At 30.9% G+C, this 18,938-nt stretch overlaps 1 protein-coding gene across 2 annotated transcripts; it reads right to left on the bottom strand.

Moving 5' to 3' along the window:
• Positions 1-7,394: 7,394 nt before the first annotated feature.
• On the bottom strand, positions 7,395-11,309 carry LOC145614239 (rho GTPase-activating protein 3-like). 2 transcript variants are annotated; one of them, XM_081669257.1, is made up of 5 exons: positions 10,735-11,309; positions 9,593-9,713; positions 9,368-9,487; positions 8,531-8,761; positions 7,395-8,212 (listed from the first exon to the last, which is right to left on the bottom strand). In XM_081669257.1, the coding sequence occupies exons 1-5, from the start codon at positions 11,172-11,174 to the stop codon at positions 7,679-7,681; spliced, it is 1,446 nt and encodes a 481-aa protein (XP_081525383.1). In that variant the 5' UTR covers positions 11,175-11,309; the 3' UTR covers positions 7,395-7,678. The 2 variants fall into 2 exon arrangements, with proteins under 2 accessions (XP_081525383.1, XP_081525384.1); XM_081669258.1 differs by lacking the exon at positions 10,735-11,309 and adding an exon at positions 10,131-10,375.
• Positions 11,310-18,938: the final 7,629 nt, after the last annotated feature.

The following is an 18,938-nucleotide window of genomic DNA, read 5'->3' as shown; positions in this document are numbered from 1 at the left end:
GAAAGTTAAATTTGCACAAATATTTTTGCAAATGTTAGAAAATTTTGGTAAAAAAATAATATTAATGGTACTTGAAAAAAGCAAATGTGACTAACATTTTGAGTTACCAAAAATGGCAAAAGTGACCATCAATAGGGGACGGAGGAGTATATTTTTTTTAAATCCACTTAAATAAGTGAAATGCTTTTTTGTACATCTCATTGTGTATGCTAGCTTAATCAATACACCATTGTTCCTTAATGATTTGTGCATCATCTTAATCCTTTTACTTTGTCTTTTTAAGCTTGTCTCATACTACCTTTGACTATAAAGGAATCAAAATTTTACCCTATTCACTAATACATTTAACCCCTACACATAAATTAATTGATTTTTTTCAACTAAGGTTTAAAAATTAAGAATTGAAAAGTAAGTTAACTTTTACGTTATGTTTGGATAACAATAGTGATGGGAAAGGGAGGGGAAGGAAAAAGAGGGAAGAGAAAGAGAAGTAAGGGGAAGGAGAAGGTGACCCTTCATTTTCATTCCAAATCTCTTCAGTAATGGAGGGATTTGGTTTATTAAAAGGGGATGAAAAATGAATCCTCCTAACTCCCTCTCATTTCTTGTATGCATTAGATATTCAGATTAAAAAAAATGTATCTTTTTTTCCTTCATTTTTCTCTATCCAAACATAGTATTATGGGAACAAACAAATGGAGCGAATCGGATTGAGTGAGGTATACTAACCGTATAAGGTATTCCTAATTTACTCACATGTTCTGTTTTAGTCCAACTCATTATTCTTAATTTTTCATCAACTTTATCCAATTATCTTAAAAGAATAACACATCTTTTTATGGAGCAAATCCAATAATATACTTCACTTAGAGAGTATTATCTCATGCAAATTAAACCTTTACACTTGGCAAGGAGCCAAGGAGTGATATGTGACGGTCTTTTGGAAGTAAGCAAAGTAATCCGTACGGTGGGTACCAATTTCACGTGAAGGACAGATACTGCACTGAAATGAAGTAAGGTTGTAAGGAAAGGATACTACTATTACAATTATGTGGTCCTTAATTGTTTTCTGTTTTTATGAACTTCGTTACTTGAATCTTTGCTAGTTGCTACGTAGTTGGTCCCGGACGGTGGTGGCGACGATAGTGGTAGACGGTGGTAGTGGTGGTGTGTGTCTACAGTGTCAGTGTGGGAGAAAAGGTCGAACAATTGGCTAGTTTTTTTAACTAATTCTTTTTATAGAATTAAGATCATGTAACAAGTTAAGATTAAAATGAGAACAAGAAACCAATATCGACCCTTATATAGTTTTATCATCTTAATCGAATGGAAAGGTGATCTCATGCTCATTGATGACATTCGTAATTCTGCAGCTTTTAAACTTTTCTCCATTCTATTCACTTTTAAACCAATTCTATTTACTTTTTGAATGAATTTCATTTACTTTTACCACGATTGATGAAAATTTATCCAAAACAATTCTTTTAATTTATCAATGTGATTGAAAATTTTGTTATAAAAACTTGTTGATAAATTATATGTTTTCTTCATCAAAAGTGAATTAAGCCATGCAAGAAAGTTGAATAATTAGGTATTTACTTTAATAATATTTTGCTATATATATATATATATAATTGATTAAAAAAAAAAGAGTATCCGTGATCCCTTCATTCTTTTTATGTTCTGCTCAAGTATTAATTATAAATACGTAAATTAAGAAAATATTGAAAAAAGTGAGTGCGTGTATGTAAAATAAAGTAAGAGACATAATATATAGAGGTAAAATGTATTGTGTAAGAAAAAGGTGCATAAAGTAAAAAAGAAAGAGTGTGACACAATGTAGGGCTATGTTATCTTCACCTTATCTCTGTTGAACTCAATTATTTTGAAATTATTTTTGGTCAATTGAAATTAGTTTTACAGAACTGCAGTTATTTTTTTGTTACTGATTCTCGATCTATTATGTATTTTCATTAAAATTACTATTTTTTTTTGATTGAAATTAACTTATTTTAACTGAGTTGAAATTATTTTTTAAGTGATAATAACAATACAAGGCCTAATTATTATTAGATTGAATGAATATGATGGTAAAAATTAAAAAAAAATTAAAAAAAAATAAATAAATAAATAAAAGCGCTAATAATAGATACCAAAAAAATATAGAGGAAGTAATTCAATCTTATAGAATTGTATTAACTTTGTTTAATAATGCACTTAAACCTGTTGCTAATTTAATAATTCTATGGAGTAAATAATTAAATATCAGCTAAAACTATTACGAAAATGATATTAAGAAACTTTAATTTATATTAAAACATTTGTACTTTCTATTCGAAATAAGTTGTAATATGGGTGTGAGACTGTGGCCACGGTAGAAAACAAAGTTAGTGGATTTTGGTCCCCCGAAATAAGTTGTATGGAGTAATATTTTAAGATTCAACTATAGAATATTTATATCTCACAAATAAGTAAATAACTCTAAAGTTCACGAAGGTAGTATATATATGAATGTGCAAAACTACAGTTTGTATAGCAAAACAAAACGCATCTAAAGGTCACTTTTGTTAAGATCGGGATTGTTATTTGTGGACCAGCCAAATTTAATATCCCAATGTATTGTTCATTTGTTCATCCCCCCTTGTGTCTCAGTGTCTGGTCTGTTTACAAAGGTCAAAATCTTACTGTTTGTTAATGCCAAAAATTGTCAAGGGACGACGTTAGGCTGGGACGTCGACGACTAGACCGATTAAGCTATTAGTAATCAAATACGAAAATATAAAGACAAAACACAACGATATTTTGTTGACGCAGAAAACTCAATGAAGTGGGAAAAACTGCGGGTGGGAGAGATCCACCGATTTCACTATGAATGTTTGAAGGTTACAATGTGCTTTTGAGCGTATAGAATGCTACGTTAGGTAAAACTGCTTCTAAGTTACAAACTCCTGTATATATAGTGACTAATTATTTAATCCCTATGATTATCCGTTGGAGCTCGGAGATTATCTTCCCATGATTCTAGGAAATCAGTTAGCTGACCTTGACTGGAAATAGGAACAACGGCTACTTTGACTGATCTTGTGCATAGTCTTGATATACTTGGTCAAACGAATCCCTGAGTTATAGGGACGTCAGTTGCTATCTCTTAATGACGCCTTCTATCGACGTTCGTGCTTTCTTGACGCGTCATAAAAATTCTGCACTAACACTGTTCATTACCATACTTTAAGGTTTAAGCATAAGCCAAGGTTGCATACTGCTCTTAATATTAATTAAATCTTACTGTTCATTACCGTACTTTAAGGCTTAAGCATAAGCCAGGGTTGCATACTGCTCTTAATATTAATTAAATTCTATAAAAGCTTTAAAATGTACTCCGTACTTAATTATTAATAGAGCGACTGTGTGAGAATATTTGGCTGCATTGGAACAAACGAGCAGTAAAATTGTGAATTTATCACTACATTCACAAGTTTCACTTGCAATTATGTTAAAAAATAAAACACCAATTTTAATTATACATAATTTATTTATATTTTACTTGAAGAGTTGAAGTTACAAGCTTACGTGGAGTAGTTACATGGTGTCATCTACATACATTGAGGAGTGCCACGTGGCACCGTTCCTTCAAAAGGAACACCTTTAATATATAGTATAGATACATACACTGATACACTGAAGGGTAAGAGTAACCAATAATGCCGCTAGCTATATTCACTTTCTTTTTCACATTATTTATTACTCGTAGCATGATTTTTCTCTTCATTTTGTAGTACACATGAAATTTCTCTTCATTTATATATATAATAGTAATTTCGAAAACTTACTTAAATGTATACTCGTAACAGATTGCTCAACTTCTAAGTACTGTAATATAATAAGCACTATACAACTGTAACTAAAGATGCAATATTCACCTAATGTTTACTTATCTTAACTTATTTGAACTCATTAGACCTTATTAAAACTTATTATAGTTGTTATTTGTTTTTAAATAACCCTTGTCAAACCTTGTTTTTCTTGAAATGAACTTATTACACCTAAAATGAGTGAAAATAAGGTGAATAGAATAGATTCTAAATATAAACAATATGTTATATTGGTCAAAATTAAAATTCGTATTGTTCAACTTATTTTTATTTATTTCAGAAAAAATAAATTTAGATCAGACCATCGTTTTTATGTGCAATTTTTCATCGCTTAATATCTTTAATATCGTAAGGAAAAAATTATGAAAATTACATGTTAATGAAATATACACTATTACGAATTTAACAAGACCCCACACAATATATTTTTTTCTTTATAGATTATCGTATACTTAAGGTTAAAGTTTGGTTAAATCAGTCAACCAGATCAGATCAAACCAACAAAAATAAGGTGATCTAATTAATCTTTTTCATTTACATGAGATTTTAATCTATCCAGTTTATTCGACATGTAATATTAAAATTTTGTTCTTATGAATTAAATTGAGCTGAACTAAAATAAATTGAATTAAAAACAAATCCAATAGAATAGGGCCAAACTAGACAACTCAATTCCTAGAATAAATTGATTGTCAAAAAAAAAAAAAAAAAAAAAAAAATCTACAATACTGTCAATACTATAATTATTTTGGAGTGCTCTGTACTCCACAAGTGCATAAATAACAAGTCCAAAGCACTCAATGCAACAACCAACAAAATGCATAATACTTGTATAGTTGTATGCATTAATTTTTTTTAAAGAAAAATGGAATATTAGAACAAATGATTTTAATTTTTTTTTTCCGTTCTTTTTAATATAACCAGTATAACTTTTACATTATTCACATCTTCTTAATTTTTACCGAGTATAATTTTTTACTTATTGAGATATAAATTATTGATAATAAAGACATAAACATTGATCAACATGATAGAATGTAAAATTTAAGTAAAGAAAAATTCAAAGAAAGTAGTTGATGGCCTCGATTCATACTGTTGGGGCATGATGAATTTTAATTCACGTGCTAAATTAAAGACTAGATGCGGTGTATGTGTATCGTTATCATAGTTTAAAAGGATGGATACCTTGCCTACTTGGTTAGAGTGACGTCACTACGTCAGAGAAATTTCTGACGTCATTTAGTTTCGAGACATTTGCCAGCGAGGCAACGTAGGCATCCTGAATCCTGAAAAGGAAAGCTAAATGTACCTCTACCTCCCACATTGGTGCATTTCCTATCACAAACTTTTTTACCCACAGTCATCACAATAGATACGGTGTAAAAGAGTATACGACAATCATATCCGTCTAAAAGAGTAAACATTTAAAATTTATATGCACCGGTTCTCCATTCAAATAAATATTCATTATCACGTTACTCATTCAAATCTTATTGGAAGTTTTACAACTTTTGTTAAAAATTATTATGGATAATGTGTGGGATGAAGTTAAGATCGGCTAGCGAATGTGATTTCAATCTATCACATATCCTATCGACTATCCATTTTGATATGCATTCATGCTCACCAAAGTTATACCCACATATTCTCAAAATCTGCAAAATTATATTTATCGAAAAGAATTTTAATATGTTTGTGAGAAATTATTAAGAAATTTTATCTTATTATGCTATATTCTCTTTACTTCAAATCCTCCACAAACACACATACACACGAATCCGTACTCTAAATAATTTACACAAGATCAAAGCATCCTTAAATATATTCATAACATATCGCCTTTTTTTAAAAAAGAAAATGCCTTAATTATCATCTCATAATCTGTTTCAAATTATTGTTACATAGTATGGAGTACAATAGTGTAAATAGTTTCTCAATTATAAATCCCGATTTCAAATCTTTCCAACCAACACAATTACACATAGCACTAGGAAGATTTGTGCATATTTCCTCTATAAAATGATTCATTTTTGTACCCTTGTGTGTAAATGACTTTCAAAAGTTTATACTAATCGACTAATCATGTCGTGGTCCATTTTGACACTAAACTTCAAACATTTCAAGTCAAGTTGTGATGATTTTTTTTTAATTACTTTATTGTTACTCCGTATTACTACTACTACTACTAATACTATCATCATCATCATTATCATTATTATTATTAAAAGGCATTCTAAAAATGTCGGTGAGCCACGTGTATCCATTCCTCGCACTAGCATCACGCCACATCGTCATTCAACATCTTCATTTCATGCCATGATTAACTAAAAATGCATACTAAAGGGCTTGAACACCAAACCTCATTGAATAAACCACACTTACCATCCTAGCTACATACAAATCATGTTAAATCTAACTACATAAATATTAGAATGTACTCGTAATATACAAGTTTAAAAAATCCAAAAATAATTTATTGTTGTCAATGTATTATTATAATTTATTGACAATTAAAAACCAACAACCCTTTCAAACTCGATCTTTAATTTTTTTTAAAAACTACTCAAACTAATACTTGGAACACCGCCCAGTCACACATTTGTATTTTACTTTATATTATTTTATTGAAATGACTACAAGTTTACAATGTGGTTATTGTTTACTAACCAATCAATAATATTGGCATAATGCCTATATTAAGTAACAATTGACCTAACTAGCAATAATTTGCAACTATTTGGTTAATGTTTACTCAATGTTAACAACTTAACAATGAGTATAATAGTAATTTTTTTAGTTAAAATATTACTATAACCGATTCATAATAATTGACACAATTCAACTTGATAAATATGACAATGCGCAAGTTTGACAATAAATAAAAGTAACTATATGTTGAAAAATAGTATTAAAAAAAAAAATAATAAACTAAAATTATTAATATATAAATTATGATTCAAATCAATTGTTAGTGAGTTGTGACACTCTACCTTAGAATTTGCTGGGTCACTAGACTCACTACACAAAGGCCACAACAGCTGGTATATTGAATTAAAGCATCCAAACTTGTAGAGCGCCTAGTGGTCCAGCGGTACCCAAGCCCACTTCTATTCTTGCCTCTCATACTCATAAAGCCCAACCCCAACACTGCTGAATAACAACTCTAATATCACGAGGGCCTATTTTAATGTTTGCATTCTTTTCTTTTCTTTTTTTTTTTTTATTGCAACGATTATTTAAATTAATTTGGCCATTGTTTCACTACTATATAGAAAAATATCCATGCTATTTCCTGATCAATCTCCCAATGTAATATTAGAAATTCCAAAATCATAGTAATTTTATTTGGTTGAGAGTTGAGACTTTGGGAGCACTAATCTAACATTATTTTCCTACAAATGAAGAATTATTCTCATATTCTGACTATCAGTACCATTATTCGCCACTGCCGTCTGCCCTTCCACCAAAAAAAAAAGAAGAATAAAATAATAATACTGTATTGTAATTCACAACTCATTCTTGTATTCTGTAAAAGAAAATATTATTATTATGATAAAACAGTTATTGATAATAGTATGTAATAAAAATCACGAGTATGATGGAACAATCAGGTTACAAGTTACAACACAGTAGTATCAACTAATATTATTAACCTAAAACCCATGGGTTAGATCCTACAGGAAACAAGCTCACAAAAAAAATGAAACTAGAAGAAAGCACCACAAATTAAAGAATTTTGTACTCAAATCCTAGAGTAAGATTTACTGTCATGGTCACACTCTATACTGAGTAGTGATTATTGTCTCTCATCTACTATTTACAATCCCAACTTCAGCTGTTTTTTTGCTAGGTTTACTCAACTGGAAAACAGGATGCCTGCAAAGTTTTTTTACCCCCTTTTTCAAGTTTAATCTTTCCAATATCCCTTCCACTTCTCTATCTTCATCTTCAGACTCAGTAGCCACGGACATAACATGAGAACTGTCACGTGCATTTGAGCCACATGACTTATCTTCGATGTTCTTATTTTGAGATTTTCGATGTTTTCTTTCAGGACTGAATTCTAGTCGGCCTAAAGTGACACTTCTTGTAAACTTTTTGCTGTGTACTTTATCACAAGAAGAAGTTGTGTTGTCCTGCTGCTTCTCAAAAATCATTTCTCCTATTGAAACAGACTTGTGTGGATTCCTGGTAGGGGTGTTTGAGGAGTCGGCACATGGTGATAGCATCCTTGCATTTTCTGCAGTGTCTTCTCTCGATTGGACGGTTTTCACAATCAATGTTTTGAGGAAATTCATCACTTGTACGGCATGGATCAATGCTGTCAATGGATCAGCCATCTGCAAAGCACGGATAATTTAGCTGTATGAGTTACAATGACATAGGCATGTTTTGAAGGTAAACATGGACCAGGCATTGGCCAAAAAAGGTCTATTCAGGGCCTGGGACTTGGGCAGGTCCTGAAATATACCCTAGCATGTTATAATTCCCAAGCCAATTCGAAAAAGATGCTCAATCAAGATGAGCTTTGGGGAAAAGAATCCAAGATCATAGACCTATTGTCTCAATAAGCCAGCATTATTGGCAGAAGATGGAACTATGGCTGTCAACAAATAAGAGGGAATTCAGATTCAGAGTTAAAAGGAGAATACGTTCACCTGAGTCATGTTTGGCGCAAAGACCATGGCAATATTCCGTGCATTCATCTTGTTATGATGTTCATACTGCACGACGTCTGCCATCAAATTGATGGCCCAGTCAAGGAGTGCAGCTTCCATTGGCGGAAGCAATTTTACAAGTTGAGTGCACTGATCCTCTGTATTGCAGTGCATTACCTGTTCTGGTGTAAGACAATCAAGCACTCCTTTTGGCAGTTCTCTAAACCAGGCCTGCAGTACCAGCAAACAATATGAGGTATGTTAGCTAAGTGTATTATTTTGTCCAGTTACCAATTATACTTTGTTATTACTCTGTAATAAAATAATCACAAAGTCAAGTCATCCTAATCCCTAGGTAGCTGTGGAAGACTTTTTTTAAAAATATTATTATTACTTATGTTCTCTATATAGTCTGTTCTTGATCTGGAGAGCAGATGGTTTTGTAGAATTAGTCCCTGCGAAGCTAGAGGAGAAAAGGAGTGAACCTAACCCAACCAATGGGATGCCAGGCACCGAATTAGTATTCATGGTTCGAATGTGGTATCTCTACCATTAAATCCCCCCATAATTCCCTTGTCCTCCATTATTGTTCTTGAATTTGATGAGATTAAAACAAACCTTAGACATATGAATGTTTACTGCTTCTATAAAGGCCAATAGAAACAACAAAATGTTTGTTTGATCCTTAGCTAAGTTTAAAGTATGTCTGTATTAAGTTTCCTATGTAATGATGAAAGAATGGGAGTTCACATGACTCATATTGCAGCTGGTGAAGATGAATAAGCAGAGCAGCTGCTAATCTGCAGATATAAATCAATTACTAAATCAAGTAATTACCTTAATTAGTCCTGCCAAACAATGAACATCAATTGCTTGTGGAACTACCCCTTTGTTCAATTGACTCCGAACACTCTCTTCATGGCTATTTTCAGCAGTGATTCGAAAAATTCCTTCAGCCTACAAAAAGGAGGTGAAGAAAAACAAAAGCATATCAACTGTTAGACTGGGATCAGCCAATACTTAATTACATCACTTTTTAGACTTTTAATTCGATAAACATACTTGAAGGCCTCCTTCCTCGTATAGGCGCTTTTGCATCATAAGAAGTATATTCGGCACACTATTTCCTCGCTCATCAATAGAACATTGCATTGACTGAGGAGACACACCAAATACACTCGCACTGGATAACACCAGAAAATCCAAATATCAAGATAATGCACAAAATATATAGCTTAAGCAAGAAAAAGAACATTCTACTGCAACCATCAGTCAAGATAAAACTGCCCTATGCATTGACAGCAAAAGTAAAATTATTTGTAGTTAATGAGGGAGATATTGTTTCATAATTCTCTGGACAACAAGCTATCAGTTCAAGAAGCTTATCCTGTTATCTAATATTGCAATTCATCTGATAATCTAAAAATGCCTTGTTTCGAGTTCTTTTGACACCCCCAGCCAAATACCAACTTATCTATCTGGATAACCATCACGACTTACCACCTACCAAACAGGCCGTTTAAGTTATCACTCCAATTGTTCACCTAATCATAATTGGGGTAGGGAAAGGGAACAAGGGGAAGAGAAAAAAATTGAAGACCTTCGCGTAAAAGAAGACTCAAAGGGATTAAAATAGAAGCTCCAACACATATTCATTTTCAGAATGACAGAACAATTCGAGGAACCCGAAAGGGGGGAGCTCCCAAGCTGAATTGCCAAAAGCTCCTGGAACAAACAGTGCACAAAGGATATCTCTAACTTGTAAAATATCCCTAACCCATGAAAACCCCACGTTGATGCAAAGTATCCTTCATTCTTAATTATACTCATTCTTGGCTATTTCTTAAAGCATACTTAGCAAGTCATACCAATTACAATTTACAAATTTACATCATCTTTAAGCTATCATATTCGCACGAAATCAAACCTAGACGTGACAAAAAAGGGTGCAAAACATACCATTCAAGTAAATTTTGATACAAAACCCTTCAAATTCACCTTGCTTGAGTTACTCATTTTCATCTTTATATAAACAACATTAAATTTCAATTCTTCCCACAATCAACATACAATATTAATCTTCTAACATTGGTTCAAATCTAAAGTTACAATTCACCAATTAAAATAAAACATACCACCCTCCAAAAATAAATAAAAATTGAACAAAACAGATCTCAAAAACAGGAAAAGAAAGTAAATCTGACCTTGCACTAGGAACCCTTTGAAGAATATCAGGCTCAAATTCATCAGGCAAACCCAGAAAACCCTTAAAACGATCAAAAGTAACATGAGAAATATGTCGAACATTTGTAGGGCAACTAATTTCCAACGAATTAACATCATTATTATCTTCTCTCTCAACACTACAAGTGACTAACAGTGATTTTCTAAGCGCCGCCGCCATAAACGTAAGAATTGGAAACTGCCCACTTCCATTTCCATTACCATTATCTCTCCTACCATTTTTATCAAATCCTGGGCTTATTAATGGCGTTGAAATTGGGTCAAATTCATCTTCATAATTCTCTTCTTCATCTTCTTCTTCCTCTGTTTCTTCTCCTTCATCCCAAACAGAGGAACTCGGGGGCGAGTCAACTGAGTCGCACCCGAGTCGACAAGACTTGGATCGGAATAAAAGGGTCATAATGTTATGCTATGATTGCTATGTTGTGGATTGCAAACAACACCATAACATCACTGGGAAAACAGCGAAGAAATTCTTTATTTGGGAATTCTTTTATAATAAAAATATTGTGAATTGACAAGGGTAGTGTATGATATAAGAAATGAATAAATAAATGAATGTTTGATTAAAGTTTCAAAGGTAGGGGTTGCTTGAAAAAGAGGAATGAAGAAGATTGAAATGTAATGGAATGGATGAGTTTTTGGAGAAGAAAACAAAAGACGAAAAGGTTAAGGGTCCGTTTGACATCGCTGTGTTTTTCAGATTTTTGGTTTTTTGTTTTTTAAAAGTATATTACATATGTTACATAATGGATCAAAAAATATTTAGACTTATCAAAATCATGATAATTTTGAAAACTGACAACAAAAAAGTGAAAACACATTTTTCTTGTTTCCTGTTTCTGGTTTTTAGTTTTCAAAAAAACAGAAAACTGAAAACCAAAAATAATGCCAAACAAACCCTAAAGAGTTGGTTTTTGGAAGTTATAAACAACAAATGAATTATGAAAGTAAGTGGGGAATTTCTGGGTAGTGTAGTACTGTAGCAGTACTGCAAATCCGTGACTCACTAATAAATTACACTTCTTTCCTCCGTCTTATAATACAATGTAACATACGGAGTACTTTATATGTTTATCTTTTTATATTTAGGGCCTATTCTGATTGATTAAATTGTGCTAAATTAAACTGAATATTTTATAAAAGGATGATATTAAGAACTGAACTGAATTGAATGATGAGAACAAGCCTTTAAAGTCGCAAGATATTATTCGGTTAAACATATTGATGGTTAAAAATATTTTTTTAATAAAACCATGTATTATAAAACTATATGGTTAATTATAAGAATGAAGGAGTAATTAATATTGATAGCAGGGTAATAAAATTACACATGGGCATTGTTAGTGATAGTGGAAATGTGAAGCAAATTGGCAACAAAATGAAGAATGAGACATCTCAAAATAGCTGTACATGATCTTGTTGTACACTTGTACTCGTATTAACAAAAATAATGTCTAGCATTCAGTGTAAATCTAGATTTAATATTGTAAGCACAAGTCTTAGTCATGGGACCATTTTTTGAGAGTACCTTATGTGTTACCTTAATTGTGATAGTGTCATATTAGTGTGAGGATATCTACCATATACTAGTAATCATTGTTGCCACTATTTTCTTGTGAAACGCAATCCATTGTTTTTAGATTTTAATCTAGCTAGTCGACTCTTATAGCTAATAGGGTCTTTAGCAAATTAGTAACCTAATTAAATATTTCGATACTAACCTAATTATATGTAGTTTATGTTTTCCCTCCTTAGATTAAGGTGTTAAGCTAGAAGTGAATAAAAAACATAATGTTCTTGGGTGATAGGGATTCAACTCGAGTGCAATTGAAAATGTAGGCGATCGATTAGGAATTTAGGGGTAGTTGTAATTAAGGTTTTGCGAAAGGACGTTATCAATTTACATTGCCTATATACATTAATATTTTGAATAAGTTGAATTAAATGATCATGTGCTTACAAGTTTAGAGGCAAACCTCAATATATGCACCTAATACAACTTCCTTATATATATGTGTGAAGTCGGCTTTAACCCAATTTCTTTTATCTACCTCATATTTTTGCCAAGTTTATCAACTACTTATTAATTGTTGGCGGATTTATGGTGCATTTAATGTGTTATCACAAACTTGTAATAATATTATTTATTGATATTAACTACTTGTGTTTAACTACGTACCTATCAATATGGCTATTATTCATTAGATGAATAAGGACGTGTGATCTAGTAATGACTTAACAACCAATTCAAATAAAGCTTTTGTCTCCAATAAACATATTTAGAATTTTGAACCATAATATACGTACAAAATATAAGTCACTTGTATTTCTTATTTATATTTAAGTTTAGAAAAGGAAACAACATTACTCAATATGTTTGTAGTTAGCAATATTCTAGCTAAAATGATAAAAGAAAACTATAATATTAATTGGGAATCTAGACATATAGTAGGCACAATACTTTAGTATAAAATGTACAAACGAGCATAATGAAAGAATAAATTTAAGTAAATAAAAGCTTCGTTTTTGTTCTCTTGTGAATGTGGTTATCTTTTCTTCTTATTAATTTTAATCACTAAGTTTCAAATTAATTAAGAAGACAAATGTATATTAGATTAATGATAAGTGAAATAAATTTTATAAAACCAAATAATTTTACAATATGTTGGATCTTCTTAGTGCATATATTGACTATTATTTTGTCACGATTTATATACTAGATGAAATTAAAATTTAAATATGAATCAATGTAATGGGTAGGAGTTAGCCGACCAACCATTGATTCATGAATTATGAAAAAGGAATCTAGCAAAAAAGTAGGGATGGTACAAGAACTGGATCCATGCATAGGCGACAAAGAACGACATGGATCTCGTCATTTCCCTCGCATAATTATGTTATTATTAACTGCTCAATCTTCCCATTATTTATACGTCCTAATTTAAAATTCTTGACAGTCAATTTTTGCTGTTTCTCATGGAAGCTAGGCCTTTGTCATGCAATCGTGTAATCTGCATGTATTGTAAATTTAATTTGTATCATAACTCATGCGACTATGATGAGGCTATGAGAGTGAATGATTGATTGCTCGGACCTACACGTGAGTAAAAATTAGTTGTCTTATTAAAAGAATGACTAACAAGTAAGATTGATGAATGGATTACTCAACATATCACCAATTGATTTTAAGAGGAAACTTTACTGAACTCATAATGTGTGAAATTGTGAATACTACATGCAATTGATTATAGAGAATTGAAGGCTTTGAAGCTTTTATTATTTGAATAGTGAACACGTGTATGTTTCATGTGTCAAAAAAGAAACAAAAATCAAATGAAGTAGCATAGCTAGTTGTTCCTTTGTAAGACACACGTAAATAGAATTGCAAAAGAAGTAGCTTTCAAGTCACCCTAAGTATCATTTTCTTTCCCTTAAAAATAGTATGTTCGTTGGCTAGAAATTTGGGAGGAGACTTCCAGTTCCACCTGGCTCATCAATTTTAGCTCAAACTCTCAAAGGCTGATTTATGCAAATATATAAAATTAATGTGCCTTGATTTTGAGGACTCTGATTTTAAGTTACTACTTTCAAATGATCAAAGACAATCAACCTACCCTTGAGTGAAAAAGTTAAAACACCATTCTTTATTTTAGAAGAGATTGTAGGCATCTATATTTTGTATGTATGATTCATGTTTGTTAACTTTTCCATTCTTTAAGTCATTAAATTAAAAGTAATAAATCGTGTCAAATAAATCTGCTTATATATTAGCTTATCAAGAAAGATGTTCAATTAAAGACATTTTATTTTGAGTAAAGTATTAATAGCATATTAAAAAGGTGATATAACCTGCATAGTCGGATGAATGAATTGATTTAGTAAAGTCTATACTTATAAGGCGCATATATGAAAATAAAGATACGAGTATTAATTACGTCCAACTTAATTAAGTGAGTGACAATGAATAATCAAATATTAAAGATGGTGCATACATACAAATCCAAAAATGAGAAGTTGATGTATGAAGGAACTCTAAATTGTAAGTTAGGTGAGCAGGCAAATTTGGGATGACCTTATCCGAATATAAGAAAATTCATTGGGATTTGGATTAGCTATCTGTTGGAGGGTTAAGCCAACAAATCGTACCTATTATTATTATGATTCCTTAAGAAATGAATTGTACCTATTTTATGTTGCTATTTGAAGGAATTTTAAAGTAATGGCACCAAAATCTATATTAATAAAAAATAAAAATCGATGAGCAAGTGTGCAGGAACAAGAATGATAAGATATGCTCATGTGTAAGATCATTTCATTGGTGGTTATTAGGCTGTTATCATTAAATGGGACCATAATTTTATTCATACCAATTCTTGACCTGCACATGACACCATTTTTTGGTATCTTGTGTTGTGGATCTTAATGTAAACCTTTAGAAATTAAATTTATTTAATCATATTATTAACTGTTATAGTTAAAATATAGTATGAGACTCAGGGATAAAGATAAATAAAGGCCCATTTAGTTTGGCCTATGAGTTGGGCTTGGTGCAATTATAGTCTATAATGTTTATTAACCAATATTTGCAAGATCAAGATGGATCAAAGGGCTACATTACAGTATTACATAGCTTGAAGTATATTGTAAGCCTGAAAATTTGACCCAAAGACCAAAAAATAATTAGCCCAAATTTTGTGTCTGAATTTCTTCTCAAAAACGATAAATGGGCTCCTAAAAAATTTCCCATTTCCATTTCAATTAGCATAGTCTCTACAATTCCTTTTTACCATAGCTAGTTTATTTACTATACTACATTCTTCGAAATCCTTGGATTAAGCACCAAATCTATCTGCACGCTCAATAAAATTCTTAATAGAATGAACATTAGGAAGGAAAGTATAACTTAGTTCTTTAAAATCTTACAACACAGTAAATGCACGACTGCACGAGTATTAACCTACAGCGTAATTCATCACTAGAAGTGGTCAAGATAATTGACTTTTAGAGGTTTACACAGTTACACTGTTTAAAAAGTCAAGATGATAAATGTAAAAATAATTACATTAATAAACCATGTTATCCACTTTCTTCTTCTTCTTCTCTCTTTTTTTTTTTTTATTTTTTTTTTATTTATTTTTAATTTTTTTTTAATTGTAAAAAAAGGGTCAAAATTATTATCACCTGAGTGCCTTTACACTGTCGCACACCCGTGGCTGCTTTGGCGTGGACCTAATAAGACTAGGTTAGTTTACAATGTCCCTCTTCATGAATTCCCAACCAAAATCCAGCTTGTCAATTGTTTAATTGACGGCTTGACAGTAACACCTAACGAAACTATGGACAATGGCCCTTTTAATTAATTGAGGTGAGCAAGACTTTTTTTTGGATTAATTAGTCATTTAACCTTTTATGTTTGGAGTGTATCTAACAATACTTCCTTTACATATTATATTATAGTCCATATAACCATTTTACTGTTTATTCTCAATTCATATTATCATCGTTAAAATTCACTATCTTAAGGGATGGTTATAGCTCAGATAATTGACTAAATCTAGTTATTGACATGATTTTGTTATATGGGCCTACATACATCATTGCTAAACACCAATATTACACGTATTCCATAGGTATCACCAATGTGACGAGCTAAAACATGAACTATTTATCGTTCAAACTGAGAATCTCAAATTAATTAAAACTAATATATGTATTATATTTCTAAAATAACTTTATATTTACAATATTTTTCATTGAGCCTGAGATTGTTTCTTCAAGTTCTAGTCAAGTACTAATTTTTCATTTTTCATTGTTGGCTTAAATTGACTCAATCAATTGAGAAACTCTTATATATTCATTTTTTCTCATTTAAATTGAGATCGACTTAAATTTGTCACAACTATTTTTTAGATGATTAAGGATATATAATTCCGCTCACCTTTTTCTTTAGTAAAAATATGTTCAATAAGATCAAATTATATCATCATCTTTTTCAAAAAAAATACTTTCATATTGTTTCCACCAAATATTCTTTTTAAACTTCCTGAAAATGATACTTTGTATACTATATTTTCATAATATAATCAATTAACCCCCAGCAGGGTATCTTAGTGCATGGACTTATATAGTTTTGTCAAATGCTGACATGATGTCCGTCACCGAAACAACAACACTGAATTTCAGCAAGTTCATTACTGATCACACTAGAAAAAGTACTCCTTAGTTAAGAAAAACAAGAGTAAATCCAAATCCAAATTGGAATTTGGCCACAAAGTAGCCAGATTAGCAGGTTCTCATTTCTTCATCAATTTCGCTATGTTGTCCGTTATTACTTCCCATAAATTAATCCCAATGTATATCATTTATGAAGTACAGGAGTATCATAATTCGTGTCAATTACAAGACGCAAAGAAATGAAAACAAGGAAAGTGCTAAATTAGTTGCACCAATTTAATATATATGGAGTATATAACATATTGAATCTAATAAAGATTTCCTTTGATGAAATAAACCACAATCGTCGAGTAGATATTACTAGCAGTCGTGAGGGTAGTTTTTATCTGACTGTAATCGCGAAAATGATCCCATTGGAAGAGTTGTTATCTCTAGGAGGATTAAAACTCTTTTGAGAAAGAAAAGATCCTCCTAAAGATAACAAATCTTCCAATGTGATCAACACCCAACCCTGCTTGGAAAATTAAAAGTTGTCGATAAAAAATTGTAAGTAGAAAAATAAAGCATTTAATTTCATTGATAGAATCACTACAGTTTTGGTAAATTAGTTTATTACCATAATCCGAATGAAGGATGTATTACATTGGACTATTGTTAATGGATCCTGACCATCAAATAATTATTTATCATAAAGAAATTTATTTATAAATTCTTTAGTGAGTTCACTAATCAACCACTACGTTATTTAATTAAATTAATTAAGAAAAAAAAAATATTTTTGAATTTTGAGTGGCTATAATCGTATGTCACGTACACTTTTTAGAATCTCTTGTCTTTGCTGCTGCTAACCCAATAAATAAAATACTTCGTAGTCGATAAGTATATACTTAAGCCATCATACGTATCATCAATCATTTCAATCGGGTAGGTTAAACACCGCCCTTCATGTCATTATCATTGATGTTACGTTACGTTATTAAATCCATGACTAATAGTGACACATAATAATCCAGTCTTCATCGCTCTTGACACATTGTATACGCTCGATCTATTCAATAAACACCACCTTCAATTCATAAATAAATCAAAGTTAATTACTTATTCAAGATGTATGTCGTGCTTGGCTAGTTGGCTTATTAGCCATGCACGCGTGTGTTGGAGCTTAATGTTTGTTTTCATATGTATTGTAAATTTAAAATTCCAATAAATAATTTGTATACAATAAAGGTTTAAGGTTAAGAATTTAAGATAAATTGTTCTAAAAAAAAAAGGTTAAGGTAAATTGACTATATATAGTAAAAAAAGATTAAAATCCAAACTTGCGGATAATAATGGAGGAATATTTATCCACCGTATTATTACTCTATATTTCATTCTTTTTATAAAGAAGACAAAGACAAGTTTAGTAAAATTTCTTAATATTATTGCTACTTTATTGAAATACATGACATTACGTACGTTTTATATTCAGAATGAATGGCCAAGTATAAGATCAAGCTGCCATGCTTAATTAGCTTTAACGATGCATGCTTGTTGAATTTTATACGTAGTAATTATGTTTATGTATTTTTTCATGCGTTGTTTAGGTCAACGACTTTGATACAAATATTAGATACAATTATTTAAAAACAAAAGAGGGGGAAAAAAAAAATTAAATTCAATCAATCAATATATATATTAAAACCCATGGCAAAACATGCTATTTTGCCATGTGTCACCGATTTTGCCATTTGGCGCCACATCATATCAGCCCATAAATGATTGTAAAACTCCATGCATTAATAGTATTAATGTTTAGTTTAATTAATTGAAAAATTCTTCATGTGCATAACTCCCTATTTAAATTTCCCTTTGAATGTAACTCCTAAATAATTGCACAATAATAAAAATTGTAAGAAATTAAAAATTATTCCATTTTTGTGCATTAATTAATAAAATTGTAATTATAGAATAAACGAGTTGATTTATATATACATATATTACAATT

Source organism: Chenopodium album, chromosome 25, assembly GCF_948465745.1.
Source record: "Chenopodium album chromosome 25, dcCheAlbu1.1, whole genome shotgun sequence".
NCBI classification, from domain to species: Eukaryota; Viridiplantae; Streptophyta; class Magnoliopsida; order Caryophyllales; family Amaranthaceae; genus Chenopodium; species Chenopodium album.
The sequence above is the reverse complement of the archived record's forward strand: the minus strand, read 5'-3'. Positions and strand labels throughout refer to the sequence as shown.